At 49.6% G+C, this 19,768-nt stretch overlaps 2 protein-coding genes across 3 annotated transcripts; one reads left to right on the top strand and one right to left on the bottom strand.

The window, feature by feature from the left end:
- Positions 1–645: 645 nt before the first annotated feature.
- Positions 646–6,358, top strand: SLC16A8 (solute carrier family 16 member 8). Its single transcript, XM_041481580.1, has 4 exons — positions 646–929; positions 1,422–1,565; positions 2,130–2,993; positions 5,098–6,358. The coding sequence occupies exons 1-4, from the start codon at positions 701–703 to the stop codon at positions 5,487–5,489; spliced, it is 1,629 nt and encodes a 542-aa protein (XP_041337514.1). The 5' UTR covers positions 646–700; the 3' UTR covers positions 5,490–6,358.
- A 1,676-nt stretch (positions 6,359–8,034) lies between these two features.
- On the bottom strand, positions 8,035–17,635 carry PICK1 (protein interacting with PRKCA 1). Of its 2 annotated transcripts, none has more exons than XM_041481655.1 (13): positions 17,584–17,635; positions 16,665–16,756; positions 15,980–16,091; positions 15,409–15,537; positions 15,222–15,288; positions 13,876–13,965; positions 13,404–13,457; positions 13,227–13,289; positions 12,721–12,854; positions 11,870–11,962; positions 10,956–11,006; positions 9,579–9,723; positions 8,035–9,318 (listed from the first exon to the last, which is right to left on the bottom strand). In XM_041481655.1, the coding sequence occupies exons 2-13, from the start codon at positions 16,703–16,705 to the stop codon at positions 9,077–9,079; spliced, it is 1,221 nt and encodes a 406-aa protein (XP_041337589.1). In that variant the 5' UTR covers positions 16,706–16,756; positions 17,584–17,635; the 3' UTR covers positions 8,035–9,076. The 2 variants fall into 2 exon arrangements, with proteins under 2 accessions (XP_041337589.1, XP_041337588.1); XM_041481654.1 differs by lacking the exon at positions 17,584–17,635 and adding an exon at positions 17,235–17,575.
- Positions 17,636–19,768: the final 2,133 nt, after the last annotated feature.

Below are 19,768 nucleotides of genomic sequence, written 5' to 3'. Positions count from 1 at the left end.
GGCCCCTCCGTGTAGGTGCAGAGCCCTAATCTCTTTGGCACGCAAATAACCACTGGTTTTTTGTGCTCTCCCCCTTCACCTATTTCGGAAATCTGGCCCCTGATGGCAGGGAGGGGAGGGAGAAGGAGAGTGCCATGCACTGGGTCTCCCAGAAGAAAGAACAGAGGGCTTAATGGCTCTCCTTGCCCCACTGCTGGAGGTTTCTGTGGCAGGACTCCCCACTGCAGCACACCAGCGTGGGAGAGGCTCAAAGGCAGATTTCAAGAAACAAAAATGGTTCACATTGCTGGTCTTTGCCTCGCCCCATCTGTAGGCAAGGCTGGATATGAAGCAAGGGGGGTGCTGCAGATCCTGATGCTGCATCAGATGCAGCACTCCGGGCTCAGCTGGGAGCTGTGACAACGTTTAGCTGTGTTTGGCCAGGGGTTATGGAGCTCTGGGCTGCCCCCGTCTCAGGGGGAGCTTCCCACCTCTGCCCAGCTGAGGCATGACCTCACATCCCAAAGCAATCTCACCTCACCTGGCAGGATCAGGGTACAAAGAGTAGCTGTGGCCCCTGATGAGCCATGGTGGGCATGGAGAGAAACCTTGTAGTAAATGTTTGCTGCTCTGCTCTTCTCTTCTTGCAGCACCAGCAGACTTTCCCTCTCTCTGTTGCCCTACTTCCTCCCTGCCTGCCTTTCCATTCCTAGGTTAGAAGATGGGGAGACCTGACCCAGAAGAAGGGCAACTCCCGGCTCCTGTGAAGCCCCCGGATGGTGGCTGGGGCTGGATCGTGCTCCTTGGCTGCTTTGTCATCACTGGCTTCTCCTATGCCTTCCCAAAAGCCGTCAGTGTCTACTTCAAGGAGCTGATGAAAGATTTCCACGTGGGCTACAGTGACACAGCCTGGATCTCTTCCATCATGCTGGCCATGCTCTATGGGACAGGTGATGCTTGGACACACTTCCCCCTTCTCAACTCACAGCTTTCCCACTCTGCCATGGGCCCAGACCATGTCCCCATGGACTCTCCTCATGCTCACTGGCCTGGTCATGAACCACGATGCAGAATACAATTGTCCTACCACTTCTCTTCTGGAAGTGTGCTGCATCTCATATCCCTGTTTTCTCTGCCCCAGCAGGAGTCACCCCACCTCCATCCCAGACAATTGATACGGTTTGCTCCCACTGCTGAAGTGCTGTTCCTATCACACCAAGTGCCAGGGAATAGGGGTCCAAAGGCAGGGCAGAACAGAAGCCTCCACACCACCAGCCTCTCTCCCTTGGCCAGACCCAACAGATATGTAGCTAAGCAGCCAAGCAGTGAGCAACATCATTACAGCTTCATCTTCCCTGAGAGCCCTGCTTGGGCTGCCTGCCCCTTCCCAGTTGTCCTGTCTCCTCCTGGTCACCTACTCTGTCTCCTCTGCTTCCTCCTAGGACCAGTATGCAGCATCATGGTGAACCAGTTTGGCTGCCGGCCTGTGATGCTCATTGGCGGGCTGCTAGCTTCTGCTGGGATGATCCTGGCATCTTTTACCACCAATATCATTGAGCTTTATCTGACAGCTGGTGTGCTGACAGGTGAGAGCCCCGGGATTTGGGGGGCAACACAGGCTCACCAGGGGAAGAGCCAAGACTACGTCATATTTCCCATTAGCGTATTTCCCTTTCCCTGCCATGTCTAGTATCAGGTCTCCCTTGCCTATTTGTACACACTAGGGGAGGCATCTAGTCCTGAAAGTTGCACCTGTGAGGGATGTATCTGCTGGGTCTAAACAGCCAGGGCCTGTGGCTGAGAGACAGAAGAAACCTAAGTGGTGCTCAGTGATCGTGGTGACTGCAGTAGGCAGCATCAGTACACAGTGGCAGGGGAAAGAGGCAGAATTCCTGTGCAAGGCTCAGGTCCTGCCTAAGTGTGAGCACAATTACCTAATTCAAACCCATTGCAGGTGGACAGGCTGGTTTAGCCCATCCTCTGCAGGGGCAATCCACCAACATGAAGGCACAGAGCCTTGTGAGGAACACATTCATCCCATCATGGGCCTTCAGGACTAGGATAGTCTGAGGGGAATTTTCAGCTGGTTGCAAAACACATCTCATGCTCTTGCACTCTGTGTCTCCCTCCTGGCTCTCACTTCCATGTAGGTCTGGGTATGGCATTGAACTTCCAGCCCTCACTGATCATGCTGGGCACCTACTTTGACAAGCGTCGGCCTCTCGCCAATGGACTGGCTGCTGCTGGGAGCCCTGTCTTCCTCTCCTCCCTCTCTCCACTGGGGCAAGTGCTGCTGGAGAAGTTTGGCTGGCGAGGAGGGTTCCTTATCATGGGGGGCCTTCTGCTTAACTGCTGCACTTGTGGGGCAGTCATGAGACCCCTGGATATGGGCATGAAGAGGAAGATGGGCAAAGCTCAGGACAAATATGAAGCCAAGGAGATGCTGCCCATAGGAGGGAAGTCAGAGGAGGGAATCAGCACCACTGATGGAACTAAGAAAGGCAAGAAAGTCAAGAAGAAGCCCAAGAAAGGAAAGAAGCTTCTGGATTTCAGTATCTTCTCCAACCGAGGGTTTATCATTTACACCATTTCAAAGTTCATCCTGGTCTTGGGTCTCTTCGTGCCCCCCATATTGCTGGTCAACTATGCCAAGGACACAGGCGTTCCGGACACAGAGGCCGCGTTCTTGCTCTCCATCATCGGTTTCATAGACATCTTTGCCCGCCCAGCCTGCGGCATGGTGGCAGGGCTGAAGTGGGTCCGCCCTCACGTGGCATATCTGTTCAGCTTCTCCATGCTCTTCAACGGCTTGACAGACATCTGCAGTGCCAGGGCGAGCAACTACACGGGGCTGGTCATCTTCTGCGTCTTCTTTGGCATCTCCTACGGCATGGTGGGGGCACTGCAGTTCGAGGTGCTGATGGCCATCGTCGGCTCCCAGAAGTTCTCCAGCGCCATCGGGCTGGTCCTACTCATCGAGGCTTTTGCCGTGCTCATCGGCCCACCCTCGGCAGGTAGGTGCCTTGCTGCAGGTGACTCGTTTGGCTGCCCCTGCTCCACTGTATTGCAGGTACCGGGCACAGACACTGCACTTGAAGAAAGACCCTATTTCTCAACTTTAAATTTGCTCTAGAAGCTGAGAGCTGATCTCTGCCTTCACTACAAATGTTGCATAGAATCATGTTAAGGATAGGGTCAGGCACATGCTGCAGACAAACCTTTGAGAGTCTTCATTAGGACAAAGCAAGCGTCTCTCAAATTCTCCTTGGTGTCCACGGCCTTTTGATTGGCACTGCGAATAGTGATCTCAGTTTGTTCTGATCCCAATTCCAAGGCACAGGTGTTTTGCTGTCAGTCAAGTCAAAACAGTTTGCACAGTCCCCTGAGGCATTTGCTGGTAATTTTTCTAAGAGGATTAAGACACTCACAGCTTTTCAGCCAGTCTAGTCTAGGTCACAGCCCCTGGTAAGGCCCATGCCCCACAAACAGCCCATCAAAACAGGCTGTTGAATGGAGGTTGGTGCAGATTAATGTTAAGTGTCTGATCACATGTGAGAAAGCCAAACCATGCCCAAGGCTTATTTCCAGACAAAGTGCAGTTTCCTGATTTGCAAGGAAGAGTCAGGGACAAGACTATGGAAAATCCCCAGGCAGGAACCACTCTGTTGTTTCTTGCACTCCCTTCCTTCAGCTCTAACACATAGGCTAAAGCCCATCATTGAAGATCTTTGTGTGAGTTGTCTTTTCTTCAGCACAAACCACCAGTTATGAGTAAAGCCCACCCTCAGCAACTCCAACCAGTTCTCAAGTAAAATTTGGCAGCCAAGAGAGGAACCTCTTAAATGCTAACAATAATTCATACCTCACTTTATAAGCTGTGGGGCAGTCAGCAGTCCCAGGCCAGGGAGGGACAAGAAGTATGTGTCTCGAGGCAGCTGCAGAGAGATCACTGGGGGAAGAGGTGGGTTTAACAGCACCTTGCCTAAGGAGCAAGGCCCACCAGTGGGGTGCTAAGAAGGGAATCCCTCAGCCCTCCTGCCTCAGTTCAGCTGTGCCTTGGTGCTCTGTGCATGCACAGTGGCACACAGACAGTGCAGGGCCACTGAAGAACCGTGCTGGGGGCAGCCAGGTCACGTTGGGGGCCGTAGGACCCCCTGGTGCAGGAAGCTCAAGCGCTCTGACAATCCTGACGGCTTGGACTCGGGGAGAACAGTGCTCGGCTGGGAGAAGGGGGTGGAACAAAGTGGCTTTGTTTGGTGTAATCCTCCTGAGCTGCTTCCCGCTCTGTGGGGCCGAAGGGGTTTGGCACAGGATAAGCCGCACACACACACGCACACGCACGCGCGCTGGGGCACGCAGGCTTCTCGTTCGCCATCCGGCTTGGCTGAACAGGGGCACATTCACCTGCCCAGGAATTTGTCCCATGACTGCTCCGAGAGGCACCTCAGCATGTCCTGGGGCTGGTTTCTGTAGCACAGCAGGGACTGGGGGTCACATGTGCATTTGGGAGCATGCGAGACCGGGATGAAGAGCACACTTCTACAGTTGCATCCTGACCGCAGCAAGGCAGCTGTTCCTGCTCCCCAGCACCAAGGACTGGGAACTCTTCCTCCATTGCTAGCCCCAGTGGATTCAGAAAATAGATTGAGAATATCTGGCACAGAAATCACCAGGTGTGGGCCAACAAGAGGGATTTCTCTGCCAAAGAGAAATTTGTTCTTCCCTTCAGAATGTTTTCCTGACATAATAGCTTAAGACATAGCAATGCCTCTCAAACTTTCTTTTCTGAGACTGGCCAATCCAAATCATGAGAGGCTTTTCCCGCCTTGGCAACTAGAAGATGGCCCACCATGAAGGTGTTACAATTATTTAAGGTTGTCTAAACAAGGGAAAACACCAACCATGCACTGTTACCGTACTTTTCCCAGAAGTACAGTGTGGCTCTTTCCCAGGGTGATTTTTAGGTATTCAGGCTTCTCGCTGCTCCCTTGAGGAATGGGTCCTCAGCCAAACGCAGGTGTTGCCCACCTGCACTGGGCTGTCCATGCAGGAGTGCGTAGGCTGACTTTAACCATCTCATGTCTTCTCCAACCATCTCATTTCTTCTCCAACCATCAGGCCGCCTGGTCGATGCTCTCAAGAACTATGAGGTGATCTTCTACCTGGCGGGCTCAGAGGTCGTGCTCTCCGCCCTCTTCCTGGGTGTGGCCAGCTACTGCTGCCTGAACCGAGGGAAGAAGGAGCCTCCCCCCGAGAACAACCCCTCTGCAGGAGGGGGCAGCGACACCGAGGAAGCGGAGTCCGACGTGCAGGAAGCCGAGGAGCACAGCAGCAACAACCACCAGCCGGCCCACAGCACTGAGAACGCCGTGGTGGTGGCCAGCGAGGAGGCCAACCATGTGGCAGAGGAGCAGAGAGGGGAGGGAGGCGGCTGTCCCGCAGGGGATGGGGAGGTGTTGGCCCGAGACGGCTGCAACGCTGACCAGAGGGTGGAGAGGGACAGTTTTTAGCCAGGGCAGAGAACAGGGATGTATAAAACTGGCCTTCTTTGCAAGCACCTCAGCATGGGAGGGTAGGCGGGATGCAGGGAGCAGAAAGCTGGGACAAAGGCAGATGTAAGAAATAAGTGGGAGAGGTATAAGAATAGCCGGTCCTTATGTACATATGTCCACAACCCACCCAGTGATACGTATGCTTGCATCCATGCTGGTACAACGCAGGCTCAGAGCAGCCCAAACACCAAAAAGAAAAAAATAATAATCTTCTTTCCTCACTTTCACACCAGCCCTGGAGAAAGTCTTCAGAAGAGGCTGCCAAGGACTCTCCTTTTCCTTCTGCATGGTCACAATACAGAACACAAACAATTAGAGACTCTTTGTAATCAGATCTGGTACGCTCTTTTCTGGTGTCAGTGTTTCCTTCACCCCACTTCCACGGTCTGGATAGTGTCAGTCTCACTGGCAGTGTGTTTAGGAGGTGGTGTAACTCACAGCTACCAACCACCATGGGGGCAGACACCAGGCTCTCTGCAACACCTCCCTCGGGCACTGCCGAACCAGGAGGCCACCAGCTCCAGCCACCTCTGCCTGGCACATCTTTAGTGGGCAGCAAAGCTGGGGCAGTGACACCTGATGCTGCTTCCCCAGGTGGCGAAGCGCTGCTGCTGAGGTACAAGAAGAAGGCACCTAAGAAAGGCTAATGCCATTAGGTGTGCAGCTGCAGCACGGAGCCTCGCTGACAGGAATAGCACCAAGCCAGCTTTATCTAGGCTCAAGTGAGTCCCGTTGACGTGTGAAGGGAAAAACTTGGCCCCTGTGGGGGCGGGGGTTTCAAGACAGGTAAATAACCATGTCCCAAGCGATTATCCACTGAGCAGGAATGGCACCAGGTGTGCCTGTGTTTTCCTCTTAAATAGAGAAAACCTCCTTACATAAAGGAATCAAAGGTAAGGCAGAAGGACAAGCCCCAGTCCCCGGGTGCCGCTAACGAGGGTGTTGGAGCACGTGGTAAAGCAGGCATGACCCCCTCACCCCCTGCTGCAGTGGTGGATTTCTAGATTCAGAGAGGACAACCTTCCCCGGCATGCTTAAACCACTTCTAATCTGCTTTAGGACTAGATCTTTTATAAACACCCCTGGCCAAAGCTCTTTCTTCCGGTTTCCTGAACTGCTTCACCTCAGAGACCCTGGGGGAACCTGTGACTATAACAAGGGATCAAAAACTAAGCAGAGGGCTACAGGGAAGGCAGCTTGTTGGGCCACCAAAAGTTGTGTTTCATTCCAGACCAGACTGACTACAAATTAATGGGTAGTTGGCAGGATCCATAAAGCCATTTAAACACAGCAGGGGAGTGGGGACATGAAGGAAAGGGTTTCATTCTATGTGCTCCCAAACAAAAACCAGCAGTAAATGATGAGCAAGATGAAGCTGTTGAAGAATATCAGTTTAAGAAGAGACAGAAGAACTGGAAATTGGAGGGGAGAAGGTAAACCCCACGAGGCTGTACTCTGTCCCACCATAGCTAACACCACTGTTAGATCTGATATTGAGCTAGTCATAGTGGTGACTTTGGGCTTTTTCCTACTCAAACTCCCTTAGAAATATCCCAAACAAGACTAAACCCCATACCAAACCCCAGATGCAAAGCTCTGGGAGAATGAGAGCAGCAGCAAGGGTGCTGGGGCCCTGCAGGCATTCATCCAATGCCCTCAAAGCATGCTTTCCTTCCCAACAAGGAAGGATCGCTGTTTCTGCTTGACCAAGCTGCTCTGCAGCTCTTTCCCCAGTAACCCCAGGCTGGTTTTCCCTTATTCACTAGTATGCCCTCCAAGAAAGAGCTCACAACTTCCCAGAGGTCCAAGGTCCACAGCATGAAAACAACTGCCCTTGTCAGCCAGGCCGGTCACTAGAACAAGGTCCCCTCTGTTTCCTTGTCACAAGCCAACATTTCCCACTAAGCCTCCCGCTCTTAAATTATTTTCACAAAAGCAAATAAAAGCCCTCAGGGTATGAGATCTCACTACAGACAGTGCTGCAAGATTCCCAGACCTCTTCCTAAAAAACCCAGCTATGCTGCTTTACACTTGGTTTCAATGGCTTTCAGGCAGACTCTGCTGAAGCATTTTCAGCTCCCCCTCAACTGCTTTTGTTTTGGCCCAACAAACAACTCCGAAAGAGGATCAGGGACTTAAGCATCAGCTGAAGCTTGTGATGCAACAGCTGAGATGTGTGGGGAAGCTGGCCCTGGAGAGGGACAGAGATGCCACCTTGGCGGGACTGAGGCACCACACAAGACTGGTGTTTCCCTGGGAAGCAAAAATGCAGAGAAGCTGGTATTGCTGGAGAACTGGCCTTGCTACAGCGTTTGTAACTCTCTTCCTCTGGAAATCTGCACTGCACTGACCACCACAGGTTGGTGTAGAGATTGTGCACCAGTATGAGAAGACAAAAATGGCCAGCACATGACACCCATCTTCCCAAGATTACAGATTAAGATTAAAACCAGTGGAAGATAAGCAAACAAACCTCTCATAGAAAGGCATGAAGGACATGAAATGAAATGTCAATATTTCTTTATTACAGACAATAGTCACTACACCAGTCTGTTTAAATTCTCCAGAGCAGCTTGACCATGGATGGCTTTTTTCCAGGCACCCACAGAGATGAAGAAGCTCCAAAAACAATCAAAGAGAAACACAAATCCAAAAAAAAAAATCTTGATCATAAATTAATGCACTTAAATAACTTCTCCCACGACCACTAGAATGTAATGACAGAGAAGTCAAAACCCCTGGCCCAAGAACACCACCACTCCTGGTGGTTGTGCTGCCCACTAACAGATAAAGTGCCATCTGCATCTGGGATTGGCCCAGAGATGGAGGGAGGAGAAGAGAAAAGGAAGGAGGAAAGAAGCACTCTCACTTACCTCAGCTTTCCTTTTCCCCCTTCCCTTGTGCTAGGGAATGGGAGGAAAGGTACTGCTGCTGGCTGGCCCAGAGGCAACACAAAATAGTTGTGCAGAGAGGAGAGCACACTAGTCATTCTTTATACTAAAAAAATCCCAAAGCCTCTTCCTCTCTCCACAAGGGCTTGTGTCTCCTTTCTATTTTAAAGATAGGGTATTTCCATCACAGTCCTAAGGTGGATGCTCGAAGGAGCTTGATGACAGCAAGCAGTGATGCTAACACTTCCCCACAGCACAAGGGGAGGATGGAAGGAGGCTGTTCTCACCATTTGTAACCACCTCCAAACCCTTAACCAGCTTCCATGTGCCAGAGAGGAGCGGTGCTGCCCACGTGCTCAGCAGAGTCCTGCCTGCACAGGGACACATAGCAGTGCTGGAGTGGCTTTTCCTCCCCACAGCTTAGTACCCAGGTTGGGTAGCAGAAGTCTCCAGGGGCAAAAAACAATTATCCAGGCAAACAAGCAAAGGAAAAGAGAGGAAAGCAGAGGCTGGTCCCAATCCAACCAGCTACCCCACCCAAAGCAGAGGAGGAATCCGAGGCTGGACACAGAGAAATCGCAGAGGATGAATGGCCACGTGAAATACATGTTTACATAAGTCTGCAAAGTCCTCCCTCTGGCCATGCTGACACACTCAGGCATCATCAATGAGCTTCTCTCCATTTGCATCCTCCCTCCCGCTACCCTCTCTCTCACTTTCTCCTTCTTCTTCCGCCCCATCTGTGTAAGTGTCCTTCTGCCCATAGCTGAGGGTGGTGCGGGCGAGGTCCACCTCGATGGGGAAGACATCAGCGTCCCGGAGCACGGCGTAGCAGTCGTCGTAGTACTTGGACATCGTGGAGACAAAACGCTGGAGCTGGAACACGATGTCCTGCACTGTAGTGGGGACATGTTGGGGGGAAAAAGTGTAAAAATTTCCTTCCTAAACAGTGTGAAGGCTGTGATCAAGCCTCCCTTACCAGTGTTAGATACCATCTCCTACACATTAATCCCTTTTGGCCCCTCAGGGCTGATGTCTCGGGTACAGCCACAAAGGAGTTCTTCAGCAAAGAAGAACGGAGCCGTCTTCTGAGCTGGGACAAAGGAGGAGCACAAAGGCCAAAGTCATGTCTGCTGAACTCAGCAGTGGCACTCACCATGTTTCTGGTCCAGGAGCTCTATTTTCTCTAGCACGTCCTTCCTCATCTTGGCAAAGCGCGTGCGAGCCTCCTGCCGGCAGCGCAGGATGAGGCGGTACTCGTAGTTCCCAGTGCTGACCCGGTAGAGAGGCTCACCCAGAGCCTGCCAAAAACACAGTGCCATTTTAGAGACTCCCACAGCAGTGCTTGCACACAAGTCTGCCTACCAGTGTGGACTCACAATGACCTTGGGTTATCACAGACCTCTCAGGCACACAGGAACTGCTGTCAGGAAGCAGGAACCAGGAGGAACACTGAGCCGTGTCAAAAACTGGCAGTCAGTGGGGCCACTTTGAAGGCCAAACACACACCAAGCATGGTAAAGAAAAGCATCACTACTAAGCAAATGCAAAAGGACAGGCACCTTTCAGCCCAGCACGGAGAGGTGGCATGGCTTCTTACCTGGACTAGTAAGACAGGCATTAAGAATGAGTTTATATCAAGCACACAAAAATTCTGCCCTCCTCTGTAAGGTTTTCCCTGAATGGATTGCATAATGAATTACACATCTACTCAAGGAACTCTCTGGTATCTACAACCACCCAGACACAATGCTGGAAACCAACAGGGAGGGACCTATACATTGTCCTGCAAAAGTCTGGGAAGGGGTTAGCTCTGTCAGCAGTGAAGCATCCTTCCCTTGCACCTGTAACCACAACATACAGAAAAATCCGTGAGACAGACTACGGCTCCTCAGCACACACTGCACGTGCCAAAACCCAAAGGTGTCGCTCTGCTGGGAAAGACTGGGATTTAGAAGGAAACATATCATGAAAAATTGTGTTAGGAGTTTGGTTCCTTCCTGGCACTTGGAAACTAGGCACTCCAAGAAATCAAATGCCTGCTCTGAGGTTGAGGATGAAAAAGATGTTATTTTATGCAGGGAAACTGGAATTTATGGGATACCTTTAGCTATTTTAAACAGAGCTGTTAAGGATTAAAGTCCTAAAATTATAAACTATAAATCCCCTATTGTTAAGAGATATCCTTTAATCAATTTCTTTCACTCCTAAATGCAGCTTCACATGCATTTTGCTACAGAGAAGCTAAATCTCCATTTCTAAGAAACAAGTCCAGAATTAATGATAAGCTGTACACTACACACAAATGGAATCTGTGAAGATAACACCTTAATCCTCCTTACATAACCTAATAGTACTTAAACACTGAGAAAGGCAACCACTGAGCAAACAAGCTGCAGTGCTTCCCAGGTAGCATTTAAGGATCCTCTATTTCTAATACATTAAGAATAAATGTATGTAATTCCTTAAGATGCATTCACTAGTTTAGGTGCTGACAGACACAGGGGTGCTTTTGCAATTGTATGATACTCACAATGCAGCTGTACTCTTCATCATCCATCTCTTTGACTTTCAGGCAGTAAGACTTCGCAGAATTAAAGATTAAAAAAAAAAAAAAAAAAAAAAAGCAAAACAGGAAGGAACTATTAAAAATTAGAAACAACTTCATTATCACCCATACCCATGAGGTTGCACCATTCCAAGCCTTTCTTTAGGGGACAGACTGAAGAAAGCACAGTGGGAAAAATCCAGTGTTGATCTACTCTTTGGGAAAAGACAATACAAGAAAAGTATGAGATGGGGATAAATAAGAAGGGGAACAAAAATATTAATTGCAGGAAGGATTGATGTAGGAAGAGATTCTGCCATATTCTCTTGCCTTAGGACTGCAGCTCCAGCTACTTCTCTCAACAGGTAAAAGCAAACAGATTCCTTCAATTATAGGTGCACTGAGCAACCTTACCCTTTTTGGGTAGAAAACAAGGGCTGAGTGGAATGAAGGAGATAAAAAAAGGGCAAGGTCTAAATTACAGCAAATATGACTTGACAGTTGTCTACTTTGACTCAAGAAAGTGTGGCCAAAATTACCTGAAAAATATGGATAGGGGAGTTTTTAGAGGAGTTCAAGAGCCTAAGTTGCAGAGGAACTCTTTAGAAATAAATCAGGAAATAATTCTGACCATGCAGAAAATAAGTCATGTGGGTACTGTAAGATCTTTCTTACCATTGAGAAGTGTTAAGTTAAAAACAGGTGTCTGAACCTGAGTAATCTGGCAGTAAACAAAGAACTAGAAAAAACAGGGCATTTTCTCATGGATTATGGAAGGATGGATATGTGATCATATAGGCTAGATGTGATTTCCAGGATGATTCTATGAAACTTAATTTCAACCAGCACTTAGGGGGGAAAAAAAAAACAAAACCAACCAGAAAAACCAAGCAGCTCACCAAATATTCAAACTTGACATCCAGATATTTTTTGATAGTCAGCCTCGTGTCAGGAATGGCTTTATTCAGATAGGTATTCAAGTCAGTGAGCATCTGCAAAAGAAACACCCACTTGCTGAATAAAGACTAAAAAGCATGACCACAATTTAAGTGCAACCTTTTACCTAGCACAGGTCATGAGGCTGCCTCAAAACACTTCTCTGAACTCCAGCATATTCGAAAGAAAATGTTTGATCATGCCTCAGAATGGTTAGAGCCTCCTTTACAGTCACTGGCAAGTGGCTCCAGTGCTAGAAATGCCTGCCTCACTCCTAGCCTGGATTCATCTGCTTCTGACTTGTTTTATTTTCAGCTAGTCCTAGAAACAGCTCTCCCTGGTTCAAAGTTTCATGACTCAGCATCGTCCATCCAACACAGCACTGAAAGCAGTGCCCAAATCAACACTTAAATTCTCTCTTTGCTAAACTAAGTGCAGAGATCCCCTGGAGACTCTCACGCAAATATATTGATTGAAATTCTTACATTGTTCCTGGGTTGCTTGTCTGAACTCTTTTAGTGACACAATGCAGTTATGGATACCAATATCAGGTACTACACTGGTCAGTGAGACTACTCCCTCATCCCCAAAAGGAGAGAAATATATGCAGAAGTCATAGGAACAAGGTTGGTATATTCATTATGTTACCCCTCAGGTTCTTTTCATTATGAAGAGAATTCCCTGAAGGAAAGCAGAAAGGATCCTTCTTCCCTCAATGAATTAACTTTTAAGACCACACCTTTAAAGACAGGCTTCTGTCTTTCTAGATTCCCCTCTTCTCCAAACCCTTTACTCCTATGGTTAAATTCTTTACCGGCTTAATTGTTTTCAGAAGGTGAATCCCAAACTTCTCAATGTTGCGATGGGCATCAGCAAATTTCACAAAGGCTTCACTGGCAGCTGGTTGTGGTTCCCGTACACCAATGACAGAGAAAACATCTCCAAATGCTGCATGAGCAGAATAAATACAGACAGATGAATAAAGAGGTGAACCCTGAAAAAAATCTTGTCTCCAGTATTAGAAGTCCCTCCCATAATCTTACAATTAACTGTGGGATGATGCTACATGTGGGAAATAGTAAAGGTAAGCTACACATTCCCTAAAGACCAGGGTTTGGCAGGGTATTTCCCCAATGTCTTATGTGAAGGACGGGGCTTGTGTTAGCACCATGACTGGTAATACAGGAGAGCAGTCCTTCACAGCTCATTTCTGCAATTCCTAGTTTTCTTTGAGTGAGGGAATCACACATTTAAGTACTGACAAAAACTCCTGAAACTGAAGGTCAAAGATCTGTGCTCCCTTTGCTCAAGATTCTTTACCTCTGTGTGTCTGAGATAGCTCAAAGAAAGCCCTGAGAAGACTCTTGGTGTGCTCTGTCAAGCCTGTGATGGAAGCCAGAAAAAACATTTAAGTCACTTCACTGAAACATAATGGAGGCATCCTTCTCTCCATCTGTGTCCCAGATTGCATGGCTGTCTGATGGAACACCAGTTTACCTTTGTATAACTCTGCAGTCCTCTCCAGCTCCTCTAATCTCTTCACTAGTCCATCTAAATAGAAACAAGAATCAGAATACAGAATTATAACAGTCACATTCAGGACATGGTTAAGACCTGACTATGTGGAAAAATACCAGTTTCATTTATTTGGTTCAAATTTCCCTCATCCCTTAATGCCTGTCCTGTGATACAATATGGGGAGCTTTTAAAATGATGCAAACTTATTTTATAGTGTGGGGTCATCATCTATTAGCATTCACTAAGTTGGTCCCTGCTTGAAATTAATCTGACCTGAGATAACATTTAAGTGGCCACAAGGACAGGCTGTATCACTCAGGAAGGGCAGAGACAATCACAACAGCAAGGCAGAGAAGAAACGAATGTGGATGATGCAAGGAACAATAAAAAGCAGGCAAATACAGGACAGTAAGCATTCCATTAGGAAGATGTCCTCCTGGACAATACCTACCATTGCAAAGTATGGCTCGGCTTAACCCCAGAGCATCTGCTGTCCCCGAGCTCATGTTCTCTACCAGCCGGTGCTTTACCTTCTTCAATACTAAAGGCCAAAACAAAGTTACAAACCAGCATCAGGGTCACTTCCATAGGCATGAAAAGCTCACCAGCACATTTCACTGGTTTTCCAGGCACTGGATTAACTGCACTTAACTCAGTGTTGAGCCAGCAAGAAGAAATAATATTGTAGAAACAGGGCACTCTGGTCCAGCCATGCATAATGCGTTTTCTAACTTGCCCATCTGCTCTGCTCTCACATCCTAAACATTTCAATCAACAGTGCTCCAGCAATTCTTTTGGAAGATTGTTCCAGTCAATCACTTTGCTGTAAGCAAAGCGCTTGTCTTGATATTTGGAACTAAACTTTGCTTATGCTACCTGCTGTATTATTTCAGCTGAAGTAATGAGGCTGAAAGACAATCAGGACTTGATGCTCAGTGTTGTCTCTTCCCTTACTTTTCCCTTTTGAATCCTAGTTAAATCCTTTTGTCACTTCTTGATGGAATTTCTGCCTTTGGTGGTCAAACCCCACAAATTACTAGCAACATCTATGCCCTTCTTGGAACCAGATGACTCAGTCACCTTTATTTACAGGCTGCCTTGCCTGCAGATCCCAAGAACTCAGCTGAAGCCATAGTGTTCTGGAAAATACCATATTCTCATCACACTTCTGTTTTCCCAGAAATCCATCTCGCTATTCACGATTTTCCAGAACTCCTGTCAATTTATTAGCACCATAATCACCAGGAAAATAAATGAGAGCAAAGAGAATGGATACATTTTGCTGAAAGTGAGAAAGGCAGACCATATAAAGGAGACAGCTGTGTAGGCTTAGTTCAAAACCAGACACTTTGTTTCAGCAATAAAGGCTCTCCAGTCTCCCATAAAATTTATGTTTATACAAAACTCAGTATAGATAGGTATTTCATCACTGTTCTCCATGGTTAGAAATCACCACCAATGCCTTTCAACTGACACATTTCTGTGTATATCTCAGAACAGGTCAGCCTAACTTACATGTATTAAAAATAAATTAATTAAATTATTATGCAGTTGAGATTCATCATCCATGCTAAACACAGCACAGAAAAACAAGCCTCCCACAACAACAATTAAATCTTGATTTAACTTTCAAGCCTATTTCAAAATGTCAGGGAAGGATTTTTTTTTAAACCTGTAACTCTCTTTGAAAACAACTGAATTAAGAGCAAGAAAGGAAACAGATTTGTTTTAGCTGGGACCAATCTTTCATCCTTCTGCATCATTTTAACACTCTAGGGAGAAAGAAACCAGTCTTACCAATATCCAAAGACTTGCCCTGCTTCGGGTCAGCCTGAAGCTTGTTGTAGTGTATTGTCACTTCTCCCTGCAGAAAGAGCAAACCCCAAACTGTGCTGGGAGCAGGCAGCAGCGGCTCCCTTTGCCCAAGGACAATAAGCTGCCAGCTATGACCCAGAAGCTCCAGTGGCCCCCTCCTACCTCTCACCTTTACCATCTGTATCATCTTGGCCACCTCCACTTTGGTCTTCCCTTTGACGGATTTCCCGTTGACTCCGGTGATTTCATCCCCGGCCGCTACGGTGCCGTCCAAGGCTGCTGGAGTGTTGTCGAACACCTAAGGCAGAGCACAGGCGGTCTGCAGGCAGGAGAAGGGACAACCAAACAGCTGCCTTCCTCCCACTTAATTCACTTCTGCTTTGTCCATGGTGGAGCTGCAGTTTTCCCCCCTTCCAAACCAAGAGGTGGGCTGATCATCTGGTTCCCTCAGGAAGTTCTTGCCCCTAGGATGTGCCTCCTTGAGCACAGGATTTCCTGGTGCTGGGAGTGTCACACTGTTCCCCTGTGAATTCTAACACGCTCTCCAAGGAGAAGGATAATTCTAGTAGTTTTAATTTAGTTTTTCCACACCTAGTAAGGAAATCTTTTCACTGAAAAATGAGATGTCATCTCCCACTTTGAGAAAAACAAACAGCATAGAGCTCTCTTTCCACACTTCCCATCTCTCAGGCCAACCCTGTTTTAAAAAGATGGCTTATTTTTCCTCCCCAGGTGCCCACCTGGACGATGTAGAGACAGGGGCAGTACTGTGCTCCTCCTCCAATGCTGATCCCAATCAGGTTCTGAGAGTCCTTCTTCAGGGTCACTGTCCCAGGTACAGTGGGGATGCCCCTACAAAGAGAAAGGAATAACTGAACACAGGCAGAGCTGCCTGCATATGAAGCAACTCTGGTATCTGAGTCAGTACAAATGGGAAACATCATGGGCACTGCACATCTGAATTCATTCCCTCACCTCTGCCACAGAGCCTATCAGCATGGGCCAGCAGGGAGACCTTCAGCGCTACCTTTTTCTTGGGATTGCATGCAAGGATTAGATGTGGAAGAGACACCCTCATCTGTGGCTAGGCACTGAGGAAACACTATCATGCTTTAGTGTTTCAGCTGCACATAGTGCTGGAGTGAGAGGACAACTTGCACAGCATAAATGTGATGCAAATCAAGTGCTCTATAATAAATGCAGGGCAGTCACTGCAGAGCAACACAAATATTCTCCTTTGTCCACCAGCACAGTGATGCCTTATCCCTGCTTTCCAGAGGGAACAAGAAATCAGCACTGAACAGGAAGGCTGATGTTCAGCACACAGCATCACACACAGGTAAATTTACCAACTCTCATTAGGCCTTAGCTGCAAAGCCTACTTCTATTGTAAGAAACACCAGGAAAAGAAAGTGAAATACTCACAGCTTATCTTCCTCAATATCATAGTCCAAATCTGCAAACATTGTTTTGGTTCAGTGGAGTCTGCTTGTCTGAAGCTGCTTATTCCAAACTCCCTGGGAAGAAAGAACAGAATAAACCAAAGAAATGAATTATTGCAATAGGAAAAAACAGAGAACCACCTTATCACCTTTGTCAATCTCCTTTTTGTTCCGGAATGCCACATTGTGGTCTCTGCTCTTATATCAAAAGATGAAAAACGAGTCAAGTGTCCCTGGTTCTCTGCTGTGCATGCGACAGGATGAAGCCCTCGAGTTTGAGCACTGCACGCTCCAAACCCAGGACTGACACACGTGCAGCGCTTCCAAAGCGCAGAACAAAACGCGGCCCCTTCCCGAAGCTGCTTCTCCCCACGCTCGACCTTGCACCACGGCCGCTGGAGGCACTCAGCTTTATCCCGGCACCCACCACACATCCATCTCCACGTTCTCGACCCCGCAGCAGGTCACGCCACTTTCTGCCGCTCACCGCCTGCCTCGGCAGGCCGTGCTCAAGCTCTCCACCGAGAGCCTCGTCATTTCCCCACGCACAAACCTCCTTTCCATTTAATTTCGGGCACCAATTAGCTGGCACGTGTGGCTTCCGCCCACCCTTCGGCAGCACCCACGGCACGGCGACGCCGTGAGGGTGCTCGCCTCCACCACACCGAGCCTTTGGGACCAGGGCTTCACCGGCAGCTCAGCGTGCCGCAGCCCCCAGGCGGGGCCGGGCAGGGGCTGAGGGCAGGGCAGCGGGCAGGGCAGCGGGCAGTGCCGGGCAGGGCAGCGGGCAGTGCCGGGCCGGGCAGCGGGCGAGCACAGCCCCAGCCCCAGCCCCAGCCCGCCCGGCGGGACCGTGCGGGGGCAGCCGCGGGGGGGCGTCCCTGAGAGGCCCCCAGGCTCACCGGAAGCGGCCGCGCGGCGCCGTCAGCCCCCGCCGGCCACGTCACGGCCGGCGCCGCCCGGAAGCGCCCGGCCGAGCCCCGCCCCCCGCGCCCGCCGCGTTGCCATGGGGACCGGGGGAGCGGGGCCTGGTCAGGGAAATGGAGGCTCGGGGGTGCCCTGATCGCTGTCTGCAACCCCCTGAAAGGAGGCTGTGGCCACGTGGGGATCGGCCTCTTGACCCAGGCAACAAGAGGACGCAGTCACAAGCTGCACCAGGGGAGGTTTAGGTGGGACATTAGCAGGAATTTTTTCACAGAAAGTGATTAGCCATGGGAACGGGCTGCCCAGGGAGGCGGTGGGGTCACCGACCCTGGGGGTGGGTAAGGAAAGGCTGGGTGCGGCACTCAGTGCCAGGCTGGCTGACATGGGGGAGTTTGGTCTCAGGCTGGACTCCATGATCTCAGAGGGCTTCCCCAACCTCACTGATTCGGTGATTCTGTGAAATTGCTCGGCACAATCGCGATCAGCAGTGATGTGAGGAACCATCAGATGCCAGCAGATGTGGACGCCAGTCAGCACAGCTGTGTGCAAAGCCACTGCACTGCCATGTGTGCAGCAGAATCGCCAGGCTTCTACACGTTCTTCTCCTCTGCAATGTGTGTGGGGGCAGTGGCTGGCTGTTCAAATGGTTTTCCTGCCTCCATCATGACAGCACCACCACTGGGAGAAGGCTTTGATTTCCCAGAGAAATGTGGTCGCCTTGTTGCATTGTGTGTCATCTTTTCCAGCTGCTCCTGGCTTCTGAGCAACTACCAGGCTTCCAAACCCCACTTTCTGACGCAGATCAAAAAAGCCCCACAACCCCAGCATTGTACTCTTTGAACTGGAAACTCCTCCGTGACTAGGAGCAAGGCTGGCCATGGCGATGACCTCTCCTGCTGGCTGACAGGGTGGTTAGTGTTTGCGGCATGTGGCCCCGTGAGCCTCCTGTCTGCATACATCAAAACACTGGCTGAAGCCACCCACAATGCTGGGCTACAAGGGGCAAAAGTGTGTTGTTAATAATCATTTTGTAGTCCCGGGTCTAAGATGTGATTTATTTATGAGGGGAAGCTGAATGAGAAATGCAGTCCTTCAGGTGGGAGCTCTTTGAAGAAAAGACTGACGTCCCGACCCTGGCCACTGACAGGAGTTTTACATCAGTGAAGCTCCAGAACTGCAGAGCCAGACCCTGATCTCTGCACGAAGAGCTTGCTGGGGCTCGGCAGTGCAACAGCACTTGCCTGTGGCTGCAGGTGATGCAGAGAAGATGGACCCAGACTCTTCTGAGAGTTTTTGCACAGCTAAAGACAAGAGCAAGGGGTTGCGAGTTGCAGGATGGAATTACAGTGCAACAAAAGGAATAAAAATCGCTACGAGGATGGGTAAGCACTGTTTCATCAGCCCAGAGAAGTGGTGGAATATCCATCCCTAGAGACAGTGACAATTTGGCTGGACAGATTGTGTGATGTCCTGAGGGAGACCCTGCAACACAAGCAAAGAGGTCACCCCGCAGAACCCTCCCCAAAGCTGGCAGCTAAAACAGAGCGCTGCTTAAACAAATGTCACACAGGCGGAACTCGAGCCCGCTGTCCGTCCCACGCCCCGGGGGCCGTGTGTCCCCTGCTTTCCCTGGGGGCTTTGCAGGGTCGGGCCGTGTGTCCCACGCTGTCCCCAAGGCTTTGCAGGGTCGGGCCGTGTGTCCCACGCTGTCCCCGCGCTGTCCCCAAGGCTTTGCAGGGTCGCCCCCGGCTCCATTTCCGAGGTTGGAGCGCCACCGTGCGGTCAGTGCTCGGAACTGCTGCTGCAGGAGCGGGCCTGGATTCAGGGTTTGTGGAGGTAGCATATTTCTCCTGTTTTACTGCGAAGGGGGAAAAAGAGGTTTTCCACACGCATAGGAGAACACCTGTGTAACGTGAATAATTTCCCTGCGCCCAAGGGGATTGCTCAGAGCCCCTTGGGCGTTGGCTGCCTATCAGACTGGCTAAAAGAAGTTGGAGGACCTCATTTCTCCTGCTGCCCACTTCTGCTACTGGAGCTGCAAGGGAGATGAACAAGCAGTGAATGTTTCCTTTGCTGGCAGCTCCTGCCATTCAAAAGAAAAACAATAAGCAGAACTCGCCTGAGGTAAAAAACTAGACCTGCTGACACTGACAAAGCCAAAAC

This window comes from Pyrgilauda ruficollis, unplaced genomic scaffold, assembly GCF_017590135.1.
Source record: "Pyrgilauda ruficollis isolate IOZ18807 unplaced genomic scaffold, ASM1759013v1 scaffold56, whole genome shotgun sequence".
NCBI lineage: Eukaryota > Metazoa > Chordata > Aves > Passeriformes > Passeridae > Pyrgilauda > Pyrgilauda ruficollis.
The sequence above is the reverse complement of the archived record's forward strand: the minus strand, read 5'-3'. Positions and strand labels throughout refer to the sequence as shown.

What these genes read in the sequence shown, in the direction of transcription:
- SLC16A8 (XM_041481580.1), top strand. Translation starts at nt 701, where the DNA reads ATGGGGAGACCTGACCCAGAAGAAGGGCAACTCCCGGCTCCTGTGAAG. An exon ending in GACAGCTGGTGTGCTGACAG is followed by an intron (nt 1,566 to 2,129) that starts GTGAGAGCCCCG and finishes ACTTCCATGTAG; the next exon opens with GTCTGGGTATGGCATTGAAC. An exon ending in CATCGGCCCACCCTCGGCAG is followed by an intron (nt 2,994 to 5,097) that starts GTAGGTGCCTTG and finishes TCCAACCATCAG; the next exon opens with GCCGCCTGGTCGATGCTCTC.
- PICK1 (XM_041481655.1), bottom strand. Translation starts at nt 16,705, where the DNA reads ATGTTTGCAGATTTGGACTATGATATTGAGGAAGATAAGCT. An exon ending in TTCTGAAAACAATTAAGCCG is followed by an intron (nt 11,963 to 12,720) that starts GTAAAGAATTTA and finishes TTTCTTTTGCAG; the next exon opens with ATGCTCACTGACTTGAATAC. An exon ending in GCTCCTGGACCAGAAACATG is followed by an intron (nt 9,319 to 9,578) that starts GTGAGTGCCACT and finishes TCCCCACTACAG; the next exon opens with TGCAGGACATCGTGTTCCAG.